Source organism: Crinia signifera, chromosome 3 (genome assembly GCF_055691185.1).
Source record: "Crinia signifera chromosome 3, ASM5569118v1, whole genome shotgun sequence".
In the NCBI taxonomy this organism is placed as follows: domain Eukaryota; kingdom Metazoa; phylum Chordata; class Amphibia; order Anura; family Myobatrachidae; genus Crinia; species Crinia signifera.
In genome coordinates this window covers 195,529,358-195,552,024 of record NC_139219.1, presented here as the reverse complement: position 1 = coordinate 195,552,024, position 22,667 = coordinate 195,529,358, and the positions used below count along the sequence as shown (strand labels likewise).

At 42.5% G+C, this 22,667-nt stretch overlaps 1 protein-coding gene and 1 long non-coding RNA gene across 4 annotated transcripts in view; one reads left to right on the top strand and one right to left on the bottom strand.

The window, feature by feature from the left end:
- The window catches only part of FILIP1 (filamin A interacting protein 1), a 132,980-nt gene that overhangs the window by 35,047 nt on the left and 75,266 nt on the right, over positions 1–22,667 (bottom strand). For all 3 annotated transcript variants that reach the window (XM_083177185.1, XM_083177187.1, XM_083177186.1), the window contains exons 3-4: positions 14,642–14,815; positions 7,911–8,089 (exon numbers count right to left, since the gene is read on the bottom strand). In XM_083177185.1, the coding sequence (XP_083033311.1) occupies positions 7,911–8,089; positions 14,642–14,815 (353 nt within the window). The remainder of the gene's footprint in view (positions 1–7,910; positions 8,090–14,641; positions 14,816–22,667) is intronic.
- Positions 1–22,667, top strand: part of LOC146064095 (uncharacterized) — a 157,713-nt gene that overhangs the window by 127,509 nt on the left and 7,537 nt on the right. The gene's annotated exons all lie outside the window — the stretch shown is intronic.

Sequence of the window (22,667 nt, the reverse complement as noted above, 5' to 3'; positions counted from 1 at the left end):
TTTAACTGTCATATTTCTTTATTATAGTTTATAACACTTTTTTAAAAACCAAGACAAGTAGGCCCTCTATGCTGGCACCCGCACAGCACTATACACTATGGGGTTCAGACTGTAATGTGCATGCACAGATCTCCGGAAATGGAGCAGCAACATTTTTTTGGTGATTTTTGCAGCGCTGCTGCTGTGCTTTATCTATTATCTATTAATAGATCCAGGGACTCACTGCACTTTGGACCCCAGAAAGCCAAAGAGGTACGTTGGACCTTTCTTCATCTATCACTTTTTGTCTGGACATTTTTCATCTTTGAGTACATTGTTGATACCTTGCGTTGCCTCCGGACTTGGGTTCAATTTGCCTTTTTTATTTTTTAACTTTTTCCTTTTACAGTATGTAAAAGTTTTTACCTTTGTACATATAGGGTGACATTTAATAGGATGTGATTTTTAGTAACATTTTGAAATCGCACCTTAGCACTTTTTAAAATTGCATTCTTTGCAGCAAATTTGCATTTTAATGAGGTGCGTATTCCGGGCAAAAAAGTGCGATTAAGTGCGATAATGTGCTATTTTTAGTCATGAAAATGTGCGATTTTAAGGCATGAAAATTTGCAAATTTTTGGGAAATGTGCGAATTTGTGTTAAGAAAAAAAATGTTGTGAGGTCCCCCCTCCTGAGCATAACCAGCCCCGGGGTCATTCATCTGGACCTGGTTCCAAAAAATACGGGGGACAAAAAGCATAGGGGTCCCGCATATTTCTGAAACCAGCCCCGGACTCTTGGACCGATCCTGGTTCCAAAAATACGGGGGACAAAAATTCTGGGGTCCCCCGTATTTTGAAACCACCACCGGGCTCCAACAGCCCGCGATGTCATGCCACAGCCGGGGACACTTTTTACATAAGGTCCCCCGGCCGAAACATGAGCACCATGGCTGGTCAGCCTTGGATGGGGTACCTGGAGGAGTAGGGACCTCCCCCCCAATAAAGGGGTTCTCCCCCAGGCTTAACCCGTCCAGGGCAGAAGCCCGGGGCTGTCATTGGCGTCCGTGGGCTGTGGACGCCGGCCTGATAATGTTAAATGGAGAATATATGTATAGTCCATGTGATTTGGACTTGGAAAATGTGATTTGTGTGAATTTTCGCATCTCCTAACATTGCTTTATGCAGGTGAATTACAAGTACCAGCAGACCTCCCCTGTATGCTGGGACTTGGAGAACCACAAGTCCCAGCAGGCGGAGCATTAATGGGCCCGCTGGGACTTGTAGTCCACCTGTAAAAAAGAATTTTAAAATAAAAGAGACACACACCTCACTTTTACACCAACATACTTACCACACCAGGGTCCAGCGCTATCCTACCTACTGCAGAGCCAGCTTACCCCGCACTGACAGCAGGGTGAGCCGGCTTTCTCCGGTGCAGATAACAGCTTCTGTAGCGCTGGTTTCAAAATATGGGGGACCCCAAGAATTTTTGTCCCCCGTATTTTTGGAACCAGGACTGGTCCAAGAGTCCAGGGCTGGTTTCAGAAATATGGGGGACCCCTATGCTTTTTGTCCCCTGTATTTTTGGAACCAGGTCCGGCTCAGCGCCATTTAAACTAAACTAAAAAATTTTTACACATTTTTGAAGACAGGACCATGCACAGATCTCAGTGATCTGCGCAGGGTTCTGGCCAATTCGCCTGTCAAAACCTGGACTGCATGTGTGGCGATTTTTAGACACATTTTCCTGAATTCGCATCTTATTAAACATGCAAATTGTATACTTTTCAATGGGAAAACATCTGGATGCGAGTTCCGGCGCAACAAAAAATCACACTTTCAGAATGTGAGATTTCGCAGCAAAAAAAAAACACTTTTTTTGCCGTTTTTCGCATCTCATTAAATATGCGAATTCCGAAAAAAAGTGCGATTTTGGAAGTTTTTTGCCTAAAATCACATTTTCGCATCTCATTAAATGTCACCCATAGTGTCTTCATGTCCAACTATGGACTATATGTGAAATAAATTCTTTGGACTATACACATATTCTCCATTTATTTTTGGGGACAATCTGGGGATCACAATTTCAGGGACTCCAGCCTGTTACAATATAGGGGAAATTAACTTAAAAGATACCTTGATGTGCCTGTATCCAGTGAGTGGGGTATGCCCCTTATTGTGAATTCTTTGGGGTGAAAAACATATAAAGATACCTTTATGGGCTTCTTTCCTTCCTTTTGGATGTGAGTGGGGGTATGCTGATTTGAGTCCTCATTTTTCCACAATAAGCCTAGATAAATAAGCACAACTTGAGAATATTTCCTTCCTCCTGATGAATAAAGATACCTTTAGGAGAGTACTACAATTTGCTTAAGAGTGCGTGGGGTATGACATTTTCATACAGTATATTCAACATTCCTTTCTGGAATATCTAAACAAAATTGAAAGAAACCTTTACAGGTTTTCATCCATCTAATATTCGAGTGAGTGAGGTATGCACCTCGGAAATAATTTTGGGGTGAAGAAAAAATGCAAATAAACAAAAAAGAAACCTTTTAACCCACTTTATTCTTCATTTAACTGTGAGTGGGGGTACGCCCTTTAATTCACAGTCAGATAGAAGAAGCATACTGGCACCTTTTGCACTATTTTATTGTTATCTTTTTAAATAATATTACACATTGTATTGTTGTTTTTTTTCTTTCACATTGCCACTTCTGGATCACCTGACTAATCATCTGAATTTTTGATTCCACGTCCTGAGAAATACACACCTCAACGAAAGAGTTCAAAGACCTTTTTCTCCTCTGATACACATGAGGAAAGTATATTAATTGTTTGGTGCACATTGATTTTATTGCCCATCACTTTTTTGATAATTTAATAGCGCTTGTGATTGTTTTTGTCATTTTTTTTCCTTGTTCAAGGATTTAGATGCTGTTTATTATTTAGCCGAATGTTGTTGTAATAGGTTTCCAAACTGTGCATACAAGTGTCCGTTTCACTGATGCCGGTAGCGTCTGCATTCTGAAAGGTTTAGAAACTTAGCAAGCTGTGGAATAGTTATAAATTGGTTTTGTTCTGTTTCTTCCTCTGAAAGGAAGCTAGAAAGGCTCAAATAACAAACACAGAACAAGCCTTGAGCCTCCTTACATCAATTACACAATTTTACTTTAAAGTAAAACGGTGTTCTTTATTGCTTGCAGATCAGTTTCCTTTGCAGGTGATGCAGTTTCAGCATTACATCACTGGAAGAGCAGCCAGAAGGATCTTGTTGCCAGGATGACTAAAGTCAGAAGAATGTTTTATCACAGCTCTTCCAATATGCAGTTTACTGAGGGGAGGTTATGAGGGACAAGAGAATGAGATTAGAGGAAGATTTTGAATGAACCATCCAAAGAACTTGATTGATTATGTATTTAAGGTTAAAGCTCTGCTGAATTTCATAATCAATTATAATGTTTGCCATGTACTATGAAAAGTGTGTTTTCATGGTCCCAAAGTCCCCTTTGTAATTTATTGCAAATAATGGTATGGCCAGAAGAAATGCTCTTGTCTCATGCTGTAGAACATTTCCCCCGATAACATTTTTATTGGCGTAAAGGAATAAAAAATTACTTTAACAATAGAAATAAAATCTTTTCAGTGAGGGATAACTTCTTGCCAATAACAATATGTGCAGTATGATAACATTAGATCACACAATAGTTATATAATAAAACAAGATGCAGGAATAGTTGAGAATTAGGGAGATCTGCAAGTTGAACAATATAGTAGGATGTGTGAACATGTAAACTCGCAAGTTTCCTGCAATCCCGAAACTTGCAATGGCAAGACTCGCTTCCAGATGTTTTCCTATGGAAAACATACAACTCTGACAATGTTGTAAGTGCGAGTTTACCTTACTCGCTTGTAAATAGACTATCTTTTTCTAGGTGAGTATTACAGAAGCTGTGAGATTAGTGCAAGTGTCTGTAAAAGTTTGGAAGGGGTTTACAAAAAAACAGTGCCCCCCCCCCCTTCAAAAAAAGGAAAAGCATGAATAGCTTTGGCTTATGCTGGGTACACTCCTAAAAATTTATATGTCCAATCTATCTGGTGGAAACAAAAATCTGGCTATCAACCATTTGCTTTGGACAGATAAATCTTTAGGTGTGTACCGAGCTTTAGACTCCACTAGCAAGGAGGTAATGCCATAGTCAAGGAGAAAAGCAGAACAATCTTTGGTGCAGCCGGGGCAGTGCATCGGGGCCCCTGAGGACAAAGGTGCTACCCCTGTTACCATCTTCATGTCACCCACTGTTTTTCCCTGTCACAGTCTGCCTCCCCCTTCCTCTCCCTGTCACCCTCTGCCATGTTGCATATTGTGAATTTGTGTTGGGTTAAAGAAGGGGGCCCAAATTATGTTTTTGCACCTGGGCCAACTGCTCACAAGTTCTGCCACTGGCCAGGGGACATGTTTAGTGGGTTCCGTTACGAATCATTACATCATCTAACTAGTCAGCCCATGCTGAGGATCTTTGCGGGGGGCACCCTTCTAATAAAGGGTCTCACCTCTCACCACCTGCAGGAACTGAAGCCTTAGGCTATCCCCAACATTCCTGGACTGTAGGTGCTGAGTTGATAATATATTTCGTTTTGGTTTGTAACGTACCATCCACATGTTGGTATTTAGATCAGGCATGTCCAACCTGCGGCCCTCCAGATGTGCTAAAACTACACATCCCAGCATGCATTGCCATCATTTTAGCATTCCCTAATAGCCAAATTGTGGCAAGGCATGCTGGGATGTGTAGTTTTAGCACATCTGGAGGGCCGCAGGTTGGACATGCCTGATTTAGATAATCACAAGTACCAGCATTTGGGGCATTAAGGAACCACTGATACCTAGGAAACCACATTTCTTTAGGCAATATAAATATATTATAAAAGTTACATCCCTTAATTCTTAAAAGAGCAAGTAAGGACGGACCTAAGTGTTATTATCACAACAACATATAACAGTTTCTTTCTTACATTTGTTTTGATAGTCCAGAGGATGAATAAGCAGAGAAGAGATAACTATTAAAATATGAACAAGTATTTGCTTGTTAGATTGGGTGACTCTGGTTAGGCCTGGCAGTATCGGATGGGATGTGTCTGCATGATTGTGCTGGATTAAGATAATTTGGGGGGGGGGGGGGGGGGGAATACGGAGGGCTTTGCAAAGATCATGGTGTAGTTGGCAGCTACCATTCTCATAAATTTGGAACTAAAATCCAGGTTAAAAGTAACAAGTGCAAAGGCAGCACTTGCTACTTTTAACCTGGACTTTGAAGGATCTCTGTTTATTGCTGCTATACTCCCTGCCCATCCCTGGAATCCCCTTTCATTGCCACCTATTCCGGATTGCCATTGGGGACTTCCACCTTCTTCCACTGTGGACCACAAGTTCCGCATACATCGTGAGGACTTTTCCAAAATTCAGGAATTAGATCATCCACCCACTGTGGATTACAAAAATCGCAACATAGTGAGGACCCCATATCCATTTGGGAATCAGATCATCCTCCAGCGTCACCTTTGGCAATCCAGGACGGCATATTGCTTTCACCATTCTTACAGGGCACAATCCATCGGATTAAGGAGTCCCTCATCCCTTTCGACACTAACAGCAGCATCACAGAGACATAAGTATCACCCTTCTTTGTCCTAAAATTCTTTTATACATATATATTGTCATTGATGTCTTTTTATCATTATTATTTTAAATTCTTACTTAATAAATCATATTTGTAATATCTAATTGATCCGTTTTCAGCGCTCCACTTTTCTTTTTTCTTTCCTTTATACCCACCAGAGGGTTAACACCCCTTAAGCAGGAGCAGCTTGGCACCACACCCCACAGGGCGCCTGTTCCTACTCTGAGTACCCCATCTCGAGTATACCCATTTTTTAATATAGAGTAACTGCTGCTTTCTAGATGGGGTGTTGACCACAAAGCAAGAGATGCAATCAGTCTAGAAAAAGTAAATAAACTTTATTAGGTTTATAATAGAATAAATTTTTATAGATTATTAGCACTTCCTTTTATCTGAGTTAATGTCACCAGGGATCGATGATGGAGGTTTGAGCTTTGCTGCCTCCCACATACAGGCCCACACCCCTTGAGTTGGTTCCTAGCATAATAGCAATATAAATTTGCTAATCACAGTGTAGAAATGCGCAGCTGGGAGAAGACACTTTGGAGGTAATCCTCTATCCCGCAAATGCATAACACAAAAACAGGGAGTGGGTTATCCTTTCACCATCGCTACAAATAAAATGTTACTTATCAATATGTCGTTCACATGACCACCATGATACCTTGCCAGGCGAATTGTGCGACTGCTCCTATGAGCAGAACACCAGCTGAAGAGGGAAAGCAGCCTGAATGAGAAAAATACAGTAGTGCTAGTCCCAGTAACCACATACACCTGGACCTTGTGCTACCTGATAGCATGTCTATCATATGGTAGGAAAGTTGGGTGTTATCTCCCGCATAGCATAGCATAGCAGCGATGACTGACCGACAGTACACTGACGTCGGAATCCCGACTGTTAAAACCCAGATAGACAGGCAGCAGCTATTCTCCCTGGTGGGGGTCCACGATTTCCATAAAGGGAGAATAGAATAGATGGCGAGCGTAGCGAGCCACCAAGGGGCTTTGTTGTGCTTGTCCCACTGTCTGAGTCCCAGCAGTCGGGACTCCGATGTCGGGCTAATGACTGTCGGAATCCCGACTGTCGGTGTGCTATACAACACCTTGTTGGCACACTCATATGAGTGTCTTCTTGGGAGGACTCCCACAGGACAGTAAACCTGATATCACAGTTCAGTAGCTCCTATATTCCCAGTTTGTGGGGGACAGTCTGGAAGGTATGCCTAGGCTCATCAATCATAAGTGTCTGGAGCAAGTACAAGTGTGTTCTAGGGGGAAGAGCTTGTGGGTGGCCTGGAACTTAAAAAAAATGCTACTCACCTCTGACAGCATTGTCACACCCATTTCGATGTGGGAACATTTCCAATGTGACGTGATTGGAAAGTATGTCCTAATACCCATCCTGCTTTGATACAGGTTATTATTTATCACAGAAAAGCCTGGTGTGAACTGATGAGCAATGGCCCTTTCCAACTCACCAACTGCTCACCCTAAAGTACAATGCCATTTCTGATTTTATTTTCATAAAATGCCAACAGAAAAAGCAACAGGTTGTGTAACTCTTACAGACAATACCATGCCATTCTAATGACACGTTCTTCCATATCCTGATATGGCTGAAGAGTGACATCACAGGGACAGGGTTTACTCTGCATTCGATAATTGATACATCAATGCAATGTAATAAAATATCGCAATCCGAATCGCAGATTTTATCACATAATGATAAATTGGCCCTTTCATCTCCCAATAATTAGTAACAACGCATTATAGTACTTAAGAATCCATGAAAATAGACATATATATATATATATATATATATATATATATGTATATAGAGAGAGAGAGCGCAGAACAAATACTAACGGGAATCCAGCCTGTTACTCTGCAGCAAAATTCCGCCCATAAGCCTGTCTGAGGCATCTGATACGATCATTTGAATCATGGGTCCTCAAACTGCGGCCCTCCAGATGTTGTGAAACTACAAATCCCAGCATGCCTTGCCACAGTTTTGCTATAAGGGAGTGTTAAAACTGTGGCAAGGCATGCTGGGAGTTGTAGTTTCACAACATCTGGAGGGCCGCAGTTTGAGGACCCATGATTTGAATTGTCAAAAAGGCAGCATTTTTAGTATGCTGGGCGCCGGGGGACTAGTATAAAGGCAATGCAAGCACAACTCCTAAAAAAAGTTTCCATGCCAAGCGTGATCAATACAATTGAAGTTTATTTTATTTCCTGCTGCGCCTACCTTTCACGTTCCTGCTCCAGCAAGTTGGTAAAGTCATCGCTCTTGTTCATGTAGTCAGTGTGCTTCTGCTTTTCATTATCTAGTTCATAGACAGTTCTACGATGGCACTTCTCTGCCAGAAGCAGCTGCTCTAACATGCGCCGGTATGTTTCTTTCTGCTTTTCTTCAAGTCGGTCCAACTGGAAACAAATTGAAGGATTTTTACTTTACAACCACATTTACACAGAAGTGTTTATTAGCCACGATGTAAATGTTTTCATGTCAGTTATGTCATCTGTGTTCTTACTTTTGAACTGTGCATTCACAAGGGAAGCATGTATTGGACGTGTTGAGCAGTACCCTATAGGAATAAAAGCAGTCAGGAAAATGTTTAAAGTAGCTCCAAATGCCTTTGAAAGCACACATGCGTTTTATAGAATTAGAAGCAATTTAACTGCTTTCGGGATTCATTGCCTAAAGAGGATGACAGTAGAGGTGTCCAGTGGCAGCTCCAGATGCTGGGCAGCACCATAGTCCAAAATTCACATAGGAGAGCCACACCAACTGTCACTCCATACGCTGGCGAGGACTCACTGGCAGTTGGAATGGTGCGACTATTTGAATTTTGGCTGGTACTTTTGCCCCGCATCTGGAGCCGCCACTGCATGTGTCTAATGTGCCACTATAAAAACTAAGTTTAATGTAGGAAGATGTATGGATGGGGATAGTCTGGTTGTAAAGTATCAGGAGATATGCATTAAGGCAGTGGTTCCAAAACTTTTTGATTCAGAGTATAAAAAAAAAATTCACGGCACCTCTAGGATAACATTTTATTGAAAAATGTAGAAAAAAATGTAGAAACAAAAATTGTGTTGGTCATCCTTAGGTTTAATTATGTGGGTAGGGACAGGATGCACTTATGTTTGTTCACATAGTTTGATTGACAGCCAAAGCACTGGTTTTGCCTATTACAACTAGAGATGTGCAGACTCGGATTCCAGAGATCCGAGCCCCCACGGACGTCATCATTCCGAGCAGCGCTCGGAGATTCCCGCCTGACTCGGGTCCGTCCGCGTGGTCAGAACGTCATCTCCCGGCGCCGGATTTTGCGAGGCTTTAAATAGCGGCTGCTGCGCCCGCCATCTTCACTCCAGTCTAGTAGTGGGTTGGGAGAGGGTGTGTTGGTGCTGCTGCTGGGGCTTAAACTTGAGCTTGAGCTTGACCTTGAATGCAATATTTTTTATTTGCTGGGGCTGTCTCTCAGTGCTGCTGTGTAGTCTAACTGTGTACTTGCAGTACTACTGTCTCCTCTGTGCGGTCTACCTCTGGTGTGCTGTGCTGTAATTATTTTATTCGCTGGGGCTGTCTCCTTCAGTGCTGCTGTGTACTCTGTTCTCCTCTCTGCTTAGGGTGGGCTCTCCCTAGCAAGGAGGACAGTCTTACTGTGTACCTGTAGTACTACTGTCTCCTCTGTGCAGGGGCCTACCTCTGGTGCTGTGCTGTAATATATATTATATGAATAATTAATTATATTATATATAGTCCACTGGTGCTGCCTGCACTGAATCTGCCAGTCAGTGGCGTAGCTACGTCTTGGGTGCCCCCCCGCCGTTAGGGGGGGGCGCCCCCCTCGTCGCCGCCCCGCCAAGCACCCCTACCCCCCTGCCCTGCCGCCTCGCCGCCTATACAAACACCCCCCCCCCACCCAATCCCCCACAGCCTTACCTATCGCGCTGGTCCCGGCGGCTCCGTTCTTCTGCTGAGGACCACCACAAAATGGCCACCCCCATACAGCAGACAGTTTCAGAGAACTGTGTGCTATATGGGGGCGGCCATTTTGTGGTGGTCCTCAGCAGAAGAACGGAGCCGCCGGGACCAGCGCGATAGGTAAGTGACAGTCTGCGGGGGGGTTAACTATAGCACCGCAGCTCCCGGCGCCCCCACATGCACAGCGCCCCCACCGCGGTGGCGGGGGCTGCGGTGCTATAGTTACGCCGCTGCTGCCAGTATTATTTAGTTACTCAGTCCACTGTTTCCACTGGCAGTGCTACTGCCAACCTAGTGTACCTGCCTAGTACGTACTAGGCTGCTATATCTAATTCAATTAAAAAATAATACTTGTGCTGTGTGGGACTGTAAAAAATAATTCCATGCTGCTGATGCACTGACGTGTGCCACTGCCAAGCAGTACCTAATAATAAAATTAATTATTATAAATTCTGCTGGTGCACTGCATAAAGCTACTGGTGGTGTGTAACTACCTTTTGTGTTGACCACTGGCAGTGCTACTGCCTACCTACCTAGTAGTTTATTTTCTCTACCTACTAGGCTGCTATATTATTAATACTTAATTAATTGAATTCTGTGAATAGAGGTTGCCAGTATTATTTACTCAGTCCACTGTTGCCACTGGCAGTGTTACTGCCTAAGTGTACCTACCTAGTAGTACAACTACATACTAGGCTGCTATATATAATTTAATTAAAAAATAATACTTGTGCTGAGGGCCTAGTTGTGGCCTAGTACTTGGGGCCTAGTTTTAATACTTAGTACTTGGGGCCTAGTAGTTAATACTTGGGGCCTAGTTTTTCATCCTGTCTGCCGCTGCAGTGCCACTCTTACATGAGCCACGTGTTTGTGCCGCACACTTGTGTGGCTTAGCATAGTTATCCAGCTACCTCGGTACAACCTTTTGCCCTAAAAACAATATTGTGAGGTGTTCAGAATAGACTGGAAATGAGTGGAAATTAATGTTATAGAGGTTAATATAGCGTAGGAGCAGAAAAAAAAATCTGTGATTTTAGCAGTTTTTATGCTTTTTTAACAAAAAAATCAGAACCCAAAAAATCCAAACACAAAACACTTAGGAGGTGTTTTGACAAAACCCATTAGAACCCAAAACCTCAAGGTAATCAGAACCCAAAACCCAAAAAGTGGCCGGTGCACATCCCTAATTACAACAACTATAAATAATTTGCATTGCTCCTGAACTACCAACCCGAGGCACCACTGCAATCATCCCGAGGCACACAGTTTGGGAACCACTGCCTTAAGGGGTTATTCTGGTTGATTTGCAAGGCTACGAATTAGTATGCCTTGTGAGTCCACCAGAGCCCACCCTATGAATACAGGGCCACCGGACCACACCCCCCCTCGCATCACGGGTTCGCACACAAGGCATGCAAATTTATGTTTTACATAAACGCTGGGCGTTTCCATGGGTGGGTACCTTAGCCTGCTGTATTCTTATATGTTTCTAGAGTCATCGCTAATTTGAGAGCACTTATGTGCAATAGGTATTTGGGGTGCTATATAGATCGAAAAGGCCTTTCTAATTTTGCAGATGGGAGTTAAATATCTTGTTATATACATTTGTTTGTATAGGGACTATAGGGATAGTTTGTTAAATTACATACAAATCACCTTACATGCATTAATGTTCCCACCTAAATTTATTTAGAGCCTTGAATTTGCTAAAGAAAACACCCCGCTTTAAGAGTCGTTATTAGACATTTTAGTAGATCATCCAGTGGCGCCGGAACGGGGGGGGCGAGGGGGCAGCTTGCCCCCCCCAAAATTACTGAGGCGCTAAAGCATACCCTCCAACAGTATTTCTTAAGAATTGACAGCCAGGCAGAGTCTGAGCGCTGTCTGTGCCCTGCCCGGCTGGATCTAGTCTCTGTTACTGTACCATTAATGCAGGCAGCAGCAGCCTTGTGACCATGCCCAGCGTCGTCGCTAGTGGCTATTATCAATTCTAGTTCCTAGTAGTGTGGACGGCCGCGAGCCAATAGGAGCTCGCGGTCCGGCAGCCAATCAGGAGCGGCTGCCGGATCACGAGCTCCTTTTGGCTTGTGTCCGTCCAGCGGCGGCAGAATTGAAAATATTGACGCACCAGGCTGCTGCTTTGATTATATACAGCCGGGCAGCGCACAGATGACAGCAGTGCACTCCCTGCCCGGCTGTCATTACGTCCGGCGGCTCCCACTGGCTGTCATTACGTCCGGCGGCTCCCCCTTGACAACGAGCAACCCCCACCCCACTGCAGCCGGGCAGCGCACTTGCAGCAGTGCACTCTCTGCCCGGCTGTCATTTAGTTGAGCTATGTGAGCCCAACGGCTCCCCCTTGACAACGAGCAACCCCCCACCCCTTTGAAATTAGCAATCCCCCCCCCCCCTTGGCAACGAGCATGAAGCCTCCATTGCATGAAACATGATGCCCCTGGCATCGAACATGATGAAACCCCTGGCATCAAGAAAGAACTGCCTAGCAATGAGCATGTAGGTAAGCAGAATTTAGTTGTCAAGTATGTAATGGTCATTATTGTTTGTTATATAGTATGTAATGTGCATCATGTGAACATGTATATGCCGCTGCCCTGTGTATAATGCCCACGTGTAAATGCCGCTGCCCTGTGTATAATGCCCACGTGTATATGCCGCTGCCCTGTGTATAATGCCCATGCGTAAATGCCGCTGCCCTGTGTATAATGCCCATGTGTAAATGCCGCTGCCATGTGTATAATGCCCATGTGTAAATGCCGCTGCCTTTTATATAATGCCCATGCATATATGCCGCTGTCCGGTGTATAATGCCCACGTGTATATGCCGCTGCCCTGTGTATAATGCCCATGCGTAAATGCCGCTGCCTTGTGTATAATGCCCATGCATATATGCCGCTGCCCAGTGTATAATGCCCACGTGTATATGCCGCTGCCCTGTGTATAATGCCCATGCGTAAATGCCGCTGCCTTGTGTATAATGCCCACGCATATATGCCGCTGCCTTGTGTATAATGCCCACGCATATATGCCGCTGCCCTGTGTATAATGCCCACGTGTATATGCCGCTGCCAGTGTGTATAGTGCCCGGGGGTAACCTATAGCAATTTAGGGGGCGCCAAAATGAGATTATATCTTGCCCCCCCCAACCTAAAAACGTTCCAGCGCCCCTGAGATCATCCCCTCCCTCCTACAATACCATAGTTTAATCATATTAATCAGTATCACACATAACCTATTACAAACTGTCATATTAAATAGACCACCATTTTACAAACTAATAACCGGTGCTTGAAAAGGGTGGTACACAGGGGTAAGACAAACTGCCACTTTGGCCACTGGAAATAGCAGTTTTCCTGCACAGCTGTGTATAGGACGAATAGCTGTGCAGACTATTCATTTCTTCACATGTACAGACATCATTCTCATTGGTGGACAGAGGAAGAGCCACCTAAGGGCTGCAGGTGCCACCTCATAGACCCGCGGTCGCCAGCACTACATTTGGCTCATTTTTCAAAATGCAGCCAACGTTTATTTTACACCCAGTGGATTTGTATTATCCTTATCAACAAAAATGTAATTATTTTATATTTTCATGTTGAAAGTTTCCAGAATGCGATATGATTTATTTTATATTTTCATAAGCAAAATATAACTATCACTTACAAATTATTTTAGTGGGACTTTTTATTTTATAAAACGAATTTCTGTTCCATAATGATTTGTATTATGGATTGCAAGCATATAATATAACTAGCAGAAACACATCTTTAATAAACCTTGGCCTTAAATATTTTATTAATGTACAACTATGTTTAGCAGTTTATACTGTACATTGATTTGATATTGTGGTTTTATGGCTAATAATATCTAAGATCAATCTAATGTTATGACGCTGAATGTTAAAGTATTATACTATTATAGTATGTGCAAGTGGTCTCCTCTGGGTTACTAATTCTGGGTATGTACAGAAGAGCCACAAACTACATGTAATAAATCCTACGGCAGTAAACATGCCATGTCCCAAATCCTTTTCTGAATGCAGTCCATGACTGAGCGCTCTGACTTCTCATGAGGACAGTGGGTGACGTGACGGGATTAGGTGCATGTCTTAGGGCAATGTGGGGAGTATTAATATTCTGACACTATTAAGGTTGAAGTGTCCTGCGGTCAGCGTCTCAGTTACTTAAAGGGAAACATCTACAATAAAATATGTAATTGTGCACAGTATTAGTTTTTGTTATTACTCTTGACTGAAAGAAACATTGTTATATATTTGCCGTTGTAATATATAATATAAAATATAAAAAAAGGATTATAAATATTAAGATACTGTAGATGTAATATATACATGTTGTAGATTTAGATCCAGTAGGCAGATAAAATGAAGCATAAAATGTATGAGATTCATAGACAGATTAACAGAGATAGACAGATAGATGGACAGATACAGATAGATAGATAGATAGATAGATAGATAGATAGATAGATAGATAGATAGATAGATAAATAAAAATATATGAAATAATTGCAAGGGAATATGTTAACTTTATATAAATAAATGTTAATGAATAAAATAAAAAATATGAATGATAGATTGATAAATAGATTATTTTACACAATTAGACTAAAATATAGATATATATATGAGATAAACAGACAGATATAATATAGATAGACAAATATGAGATAGATAGATAGATAGATAGATATGAGATAGATACATAGATACATAGATAGATTCATAGATAGACAAATAGATATGAGATAGATACATAGATAGATTCATAGATATGAAATAAATACATAGATACATAGATAGATAGATTCATAGATAGACAAATAGATATGAGATAGATAGATAGATAGATAGATAGATAGATAGATAGATACATAGATACATAGATAGACAAATAGATATGAGATAGATAGATAGACATATACTATTATGGAGTAATAATACGATATACCTCTGCCATTGGCTTTTCATAGACATCTTCTCCTAGGGATTTTTCCTTTGCGAGAATAGCATCCCTGTGCAGAACCCGCAGCACATTCTCCGGAGCCGAGAACCCATAATGAGCTTCTAAAACTTCGGGTTTAGTCTTCTCTGTCTTTAGCATATAGATCACATCCTCCCTAGCCTGTGGGAATGTAACATGATATGAATAGGCGAGCTGCATATTATATAACACTTGCTTACATCATTCTGATAAACTGACATTTGGTACATGAGCTAAAGCCATCGGCTAGTTCAACTAGAACTTCTTCTGTAATATACTTCACATTGCCAAAAACAGATTGCTTGAGAGATATTGCATGACACGTTGCTAGAAGGCAGCTGTGTGTGTACTATCTACACACCAATCCTAACACTTCACTGAACAGTTTTCTCCTTACATTAAAAATATCATTCAAATTGGACGTCAATATATCATTGTAACAAACAAATACACTTTCAACTCAATTGTCAACTGTTATTCCATTTTTAACGTGTGAGTAGTAAACTTAATATCTCAATTTAGGTGCATAAACCAACACTTAAGATACCCTTATATTATAGCTTACTATGCCATTGTGTTACAAGTTATTGCCTGCCAGCATAAAATATGACAATACATTACTCACAATTAGTAATACATAACATTCTATCTAGATCATCTACAATGTTCGTTTAAAAAAATAAACGTTCCAATACTGATCCCTATGGTACAGTCACCACAATTATGTCCAATTGTAACTATCTTTTGCCTTCTATCCTCCTTCATCCCCTTCCCACGAGCAAAGTTTTTGTTCTAAACTGAGTATTCCCATATTATTACGATATGTAGAACAATATTTGCAATATTCAAATGTCACATCTATTGCACTAACAAGATCTATTTAAATCCTTGCATGTCATGAGCCAAAATGGTATTTCTTTGAATCCCTTCAACTATTGGTATGCAGATTCAAATACCCTCCAAATGTTAATTATCTCCCCCTATACTTTTACTAACATAAGCCTGAATCAGAGATGAGCACAGTGATCCCAGCACTATCTGCATCTTTGGATAACTGCTGTGCGAAATTATGCTAATGCTGATGTTGGCTATCTGAGTAACCCTCAGGTTACTTAGGATATCTGGGAAATACATGCTGCAGATGCCAGTAAATCTGTGTTGGAAGAACTGCCACAGTGCTCCCAGGAGGCAACACATATCTATTTTGGGAATCTCATTCCATTGCTTTGCCCTCCCAAAGAGCCGCAGCCGGGAAAATCAGTCTCCAGCTTAGGGACCACTGCAGGACCCATTCTGTGCAGCACATAAAACACTGGAGGTGTATATAAACCATTGATCTGCGTACATATCTGAAACAGGACCATAATCTAGTCCTACCAAACAAAATAGCTTCTGGTGACAAATATAGTTTAGTAAATGAGAAGTTAAAAGGTTAATGGGGATATGAGACCTTATGAAGAAACAGAACTTTGCCAAAGAATCATCTAAATGTAGACCTAAATGAAATAGCCTGAAGGCCGCTAGATGAATAGCATACTAGCACAGTCACCTCAATCGAGACAGGACATCGTCAATATTATGATTTCCAGGGTAATACATGTTACTAAGTCACTAGCTGAGCGTTTATATAAACGTTAAGGTCTGTACAAGCTGAATTTGAACACATTGAAATTAGTTTGTACTTAAAATTGGCCAAGAGTTCCCCATGGAAAGCTTAAAGCTAAATCAAAAGGTTACTAGAAGACATCTGACTATTATTCTCTCCCCACATATCTCTGTTCAGCTGCCATTGCCAGGACTCTGCATCAATGATGTCACCAGATTTCTGAAGACAACCGACCATGGGAGCTTTCAATGACATCATTAATTATCTGTAGTCTGGAACTTGGCAAGGAACCTCCCATGATACGCTATGTTAACTTCACACTGTTGAATGAATGTATTTATTTAGGAAACGTGTTTATAAGTTAGACACGGGAAGGGTTTTTAAAGAAAAGAAAAACTAATGAACATGTTTCTTTCCACCTGAGCAATGATCTGCGTGACATGATGTATGTGCTGTCTCCTAAGTTCATTGCGGGTCATGTAATTAATCCTTAGAGCAACATTTCTTACTGCAGATGTGTATTCTTGCACTAAAGGAAGTCTGAACATATTCGGATTTAACTCACGCTAGTGTGTTTATAGCTTGGGATGTGCTAATATGCTGCAAATGACAGACACCAGGTATATTTCATACAAAAGCTTCCAGACGGCACATTGCAAGTTATATAGGAAAAAATGCCTTCCGATGTCAGGAGGTTATAGAGAGCTTTTCAGCAGCATTAGTGGCAAAGGCACCTACAGTATGTTTGTCATCATTATTATTACTCTTATTTATATGGTGCCGCAAGGGATGCGCAGTGGCCAATCCTCAGCAAAGGGCAGCCAATACCAGAGGACACTAAGGGCCTTGATTGCACGGCTGCAAATTTACAGTGGCCAGCGTTCAGTTAAGCCACCACCCGCTACAGTAAAATCCCGCCTTGCGACTCAATGTGCTGGCTGTACGAATGGATGTATACGGCTACACATCCATTCGCAGCCGTACAAATTTGTCTGGAACCCATCGTAACAGGCTCACCATCGAGTGATTTATACACTGGCCACAACTCCTCGCAGGCGCAGCATAGCCCTGGACTTACTCAGTGATGCGATGGGAAAAGGCACATCCGGCCTGAAGCTGTCATCACACCATCTCCCCTAAAATGCTCAGCCATGCCTATCCTTTTCCCGGACACACCCAGTGGTTTTTTTAGGCACACCTTCATTTTTCTTGACACTCCCACCTAATGGTCGGTTTGCACCTCCAGACACCTACTTCCTGTTAATCACCTTGCGAACCGCATGCGTATTGAAAAAGTTGCAGGACTTTGTCACAGGATGGGCTCGCGCATGCGGGTACTTGTGTATTATCACGGCGCCCACGATTTCCATCTTATGGCATCTTATACAATTTAAAATTGTATACCATTGTATATGACATACAATGGCATACGATGAGATGAGATGAGATTTTTAAATTGTATAAGCACACTAATGGGTGCTTTCAATGTTAATTGGCCCCCCTATAAGATTTTTAATTGTATAAGCACCCTAATGGGTGCTTACAATGTTAAATGCACCCCCACGCCACCCCCCCTATCAACACCAACCTGAAGCGTGGCAAGTGCAGCGAGCCCGCGTGGGGCGGCGGTACGCGTCCTCCAGCGAGCCTAGCGAGGGGCCGCATTTACTTTACATGTATTACGCGTGCGCTCGCCATGCTTCGGGCTCGGTGGCTCGCTGCGCTCGCCACACTATATAAGGTCAACTCCACGCCGACATGGATAGTGGGGGTATGAAAAGGTCGGAGGACGAGTACCGCCGCCCCTCGGTGGCTCGCTGCGCTCGCCACACTTCGGGTTGGCGTTGATAGTGGGGTGGCATGGGGGGTGCATTTAACATTGTAAGCACCCATTAGGGTGCTTATACAATTAAAAATCTTATATGGGGGCCAATTAACATTCAAAGCAACCATTAGTGTGCTTATACAATTTAAAATCTCATCTCATCTCATTGTATGCCATATACAATGGTATACAATTTTAAATTGTATAAAGGTGCCCACAGACGCTACAATTGTACTGTGCTATGCGTTTTTGTCTGTACAATGGTTCTATACAATTTTTCTTCCAGCTTGCTATGAGATGTGCACTTGGATGCATGCGATGTGATGTGATGAACCCATGTTTGTAATGTTAAATTTCAGATGTAGTCTAAAAAGTACGTGCAGCACGTACTTTTTTAGACATACAATATCGGGCTCCCGGGAACGCGCATCGCATCGCACAAGCCCATAAACACCATCCAATAATTGTACATAGGATGCAATTTGTGCTTAAAAAGTACAAAACGCATTCGATAATTGATGCGTCTGTGGGCACCTTAAGATCGGGTCCCATCGCAGCACATCTCATCTCATTGCATACCATATTAAGCCTTATGGTATGCAATGCGATGGGCGCCGTGATAATACACAAGTACCCGCATGCGTACTACAGGCCATATGCAGTCTGATGATAATTGGCTGCTGTGCGAATTTGCAGTTGTGCGATCAGGTCTGAATTGGGCCCTACGTTCCTAGGATCGTGATAGAAGCATGGGAATGATATTTAAAAAAAATGGATATCATAACTCTGTTTACATAGTGTCTCTGTTTGTGTCAATCAAATGTACTGAACGGTTTTGAAACCAATAACAATAAATAACAGTTTTCTTATTTTCTATTCAGCCAAATAAGGCCCTGATTCTGGTTTGCTCAGTTAGCTGTGAACATCTCAGCTCACTGAGCACCAGAGACCACACCCGCTGCCTGTCCGAACACCTTGACCATCGCTTGACCATCAAATGATTTCTCCTGCCGTCGCAAATAAAAGTTAGTCTGAACTGACATTTATTTGCTTGTGCCTGGCTGAGATGGGGCGGGCGGTTCTGTGACATCAGCAGCCTGCCCCTGACAGGCATCAGCCCACCTGCGTACCCATGGGAACGCCCAGCATTTTCATGGGGAAGCCCATAAAATGCTGGGTGTTCCCGTGAGCGCACCCCATTCCCACCGCCATCTGCCCCCGGGCTACCCCGATGTTTGCCAATGGCTTGCCGCCAAAGCAATTAGTAAATGGAGTCTGCACATGCGCATAATAGACCAGTCCCCCAAACATCAGGACGGGGCCGAACTCACTAATTACTGAGAAGATTAGAATTAGCAGCTGTGCGTGGCTTAATGTAGCCGCCAGCTTGCCCTGCAAATGGTCCACACCCGCAGCACTTCGGTTACATGTTCCAGAATGCGACCTCACTTTAAGGGGTTGCAAGTGCAGAAGTGCAAAAAATGCAGATTCTGGACTTCTGCACTGAAACGGGGCTTGCTGAATAAGGCCCCTTGTCTGATCATTAAGGCATCATGCAGTCACAGATGAGATAAAGAACAGCAATAATTGTAATGAATGTAATTTACAAATACCACCACTAGATGGAGCTTAAAAACCAAATACAAATATAATTAAATTCACAGCACTTGTATACAGTACATACTAAACATGTGAATTATTATAGGATTTGTGATGAAAACATTTCAAAACAAACAAACTATTGCAATATGAAGAAAAACTCCCCCCCAAAAGTACAAAGAAATGCTGATACAGAGAACATCCTGCTTTAAAGACTTTGGGTCTGATTCAGACCAGCGTTTATGCGCATATGCAAACCCTGCGGGCAAATGGCTTGGGTTAGTTTCACAGTTACTGAGCCATTCACTCCAGCGGGGGCGGGCGCGGACACTGGGCCGGAACAGGGGAACATCTGGGGTTTTATGGGCATGGGGAGGGGGGGAGGGGGCGATGTCTGCTCGGGGCAGGCGGCTTTTTATATTGAATTTTGATATTTGATCACTTAAAAGTTATTTGTTAATATAATTATTGCCTGATTTTTTAAAATTATTATTATTATTAACAGTTTCTTATATGGCGCAGCAAGTTCCATTTGCAGCACGGATGGTGTAATGGTTAGCATTACTGCCTCACAGCACTGAGGTCATGGGTTCCATTCCCACCATGGCCCTAATGTATATTCTCCTTATGCTTGCTTGGGTTTCCTCCGGGTGCTCCATTTTCCTCCCACAACCCAAAAATATACTGGTAGGTTAATTGTCTTACAACTAAATTAACCCTAGAATGTGTGTGTGTGTGTGTGTGTGTGTGTGTGTGTGTGTGTGTGTGTGTGTGTGTGTGTGTGTGTGGTAGGAAATATAGATTGTAAGCTCCCCTGGGGCAAGGACTGATGTGACTGTTCAAATATTCTCTGTAAGTGCCGTGGAATATGCGCTATATAAATAGTTGGTAATAAATAAATAAATTCCATTACTCGTTGCTGTATTTACCAACCATAGTATTTTTATAATATAGATGCTGATGGTTGTTGTGGTTACAGTGTAAAAAGGCAATAAAGTTTAATTGTGCCAAAAAAAGAAATCTGAATGCATCACATGTAAGTATTTGCAATGCCTAGGAATCAATGCCCCACGGATCTACACCTCAAATCAAACACAACTTTCACCCAACCTGTTGCCTTTGTTTGCTCAGTTTTGTAAAGGTGCTATTATAGAAGATGGAAATTTGCTTACATCTAATACATTTAAAATATCATGTTTGTAGCCTGTAATTGTATGTAAACCAACTTGCAGATAAATTCTTCAGTTTTTAATCCGTCTTAAGTTGTGGTCTTTAAGATGCAGCAAACCCACTTCTTTCCTTCTGATATTTGTACCAATCTGTTATACTTATAAAATCTTCTTTAAGAAGAGAGGATAAAACTTATTTAAGACTCGAAGGTCTGTACAACTCTGCCGCCAGCTGATGGTGCTAGTGTCAAGCTAGTGTCAGGATTGGACTCGGGCTGCTGTCTCTGTAGTCTGCTGCTCTAATGACTGAACTGTATAGTTGTTGGAAAGTTCTGTGCTTACCCCCAGCTCAGTTTACAACCCATTGAACATTCGTATAAATCAGCTTCCCCAATGCCATTTCACCTCCCTATATTCACAACCCCATTGTCAGTTTACTGCGCTACTGCCCTGTAATCTAGCTATATCTGGGGCAGCGCGGACAGTGTAATGGTTAGCATTACTGCCTCACAGCACTATAGTATGTATTCTACCCGTGCTTGCGTGGGTTTGCTCTGGGTACTCTGGGTGATATAGTGGATGGCTAACCGTAGAGGTGGGTAGGGAGCACAACTGTGGTCTTCAATAATGTAAGTTGTGTGCAATCTGCTTTTTAAACGGTGTGCTTTCTGGATACATTTTACACACCTTAAAGGAATAGTGCTATAAATTGCAAATTCACCAGGTGTATATGGCGATATTAAAATCTTTATTGTCCTCCGTGGCTGCTCTTAGTACATACGGCCCGCGATCTGTACATTTAAATCAATAGGGCGGAAATATTGCAACGGTGGACTTGCAGTATTTCGCAATGCGGGAGAGATGCGCTTGTTTTGGTGGAAACTTTGTTAATACATAAGAGAACACTGTCCCGCCACGGAAAACATGAAATAACGTGGCAGAACAGGATAGTACACCCAGATGGTTGGCTGTTGAATACCATTGCTCTAAGCAAAAATGCATTTGCTAGCAGTAGATGTACAGTAATTGTGACTTACTGTATGTACTGTGATTTGTAACAAAGTGCTGGGAAATAGCAGTTAACCACATAGATAAACAGCCAGTGAACAATATCTGCAAGCATTCAGAAACTATCATCACCTGCTCAAGCTTTTAGCAGACTTTAAGCAATTCTGTTTTGAAATTTGCCTGCAAATTTGCTTATCTTCCTGAAGTATCTTCTTGTGTTAATTAAAATACAGGTTGAGTATCCCTTATCTAAATATCCATTATCCAAATTATTCCAAAAGTCTCCATGATGTACTTTTTTGTGCTAAATACTAATGGGTACATCTCTAACTAGCATGATACATACAGTAACTGGCACTACTGGGGACATGATATGTAAGGGTGTGGTATAACACACCGACAGTCGGGATTCCGACAGTCATTAGCGTGACATCGGAATCTGCACAGCGGGGGGAGCGCAATGAAGCCCCTTGCGAGCTGTGCTCGGCACCTATTTAATTCTCCCTCTATGGGGGTCGTGGACCCCCATGAGAGAGCAGTCGGGACTCCGACGTCGGAGTAATGACTGTCGGAACCCCGACTGTCGGTGAAACGTCCAGCACCCAATATGTAACTGGCACTACTGGGGACATGATATGTAAATGGCACTACTGAGGACATGATATGTAACTGGCACTACTGAGGACATGATATGTAACCAGGGGCGTAGCGATGGAGTAGTGGGCGGAGCATGAGCCCCGGGTGCCGAAAGATCACAGGGCACTGGAGCCGCGCACCACAATCTGC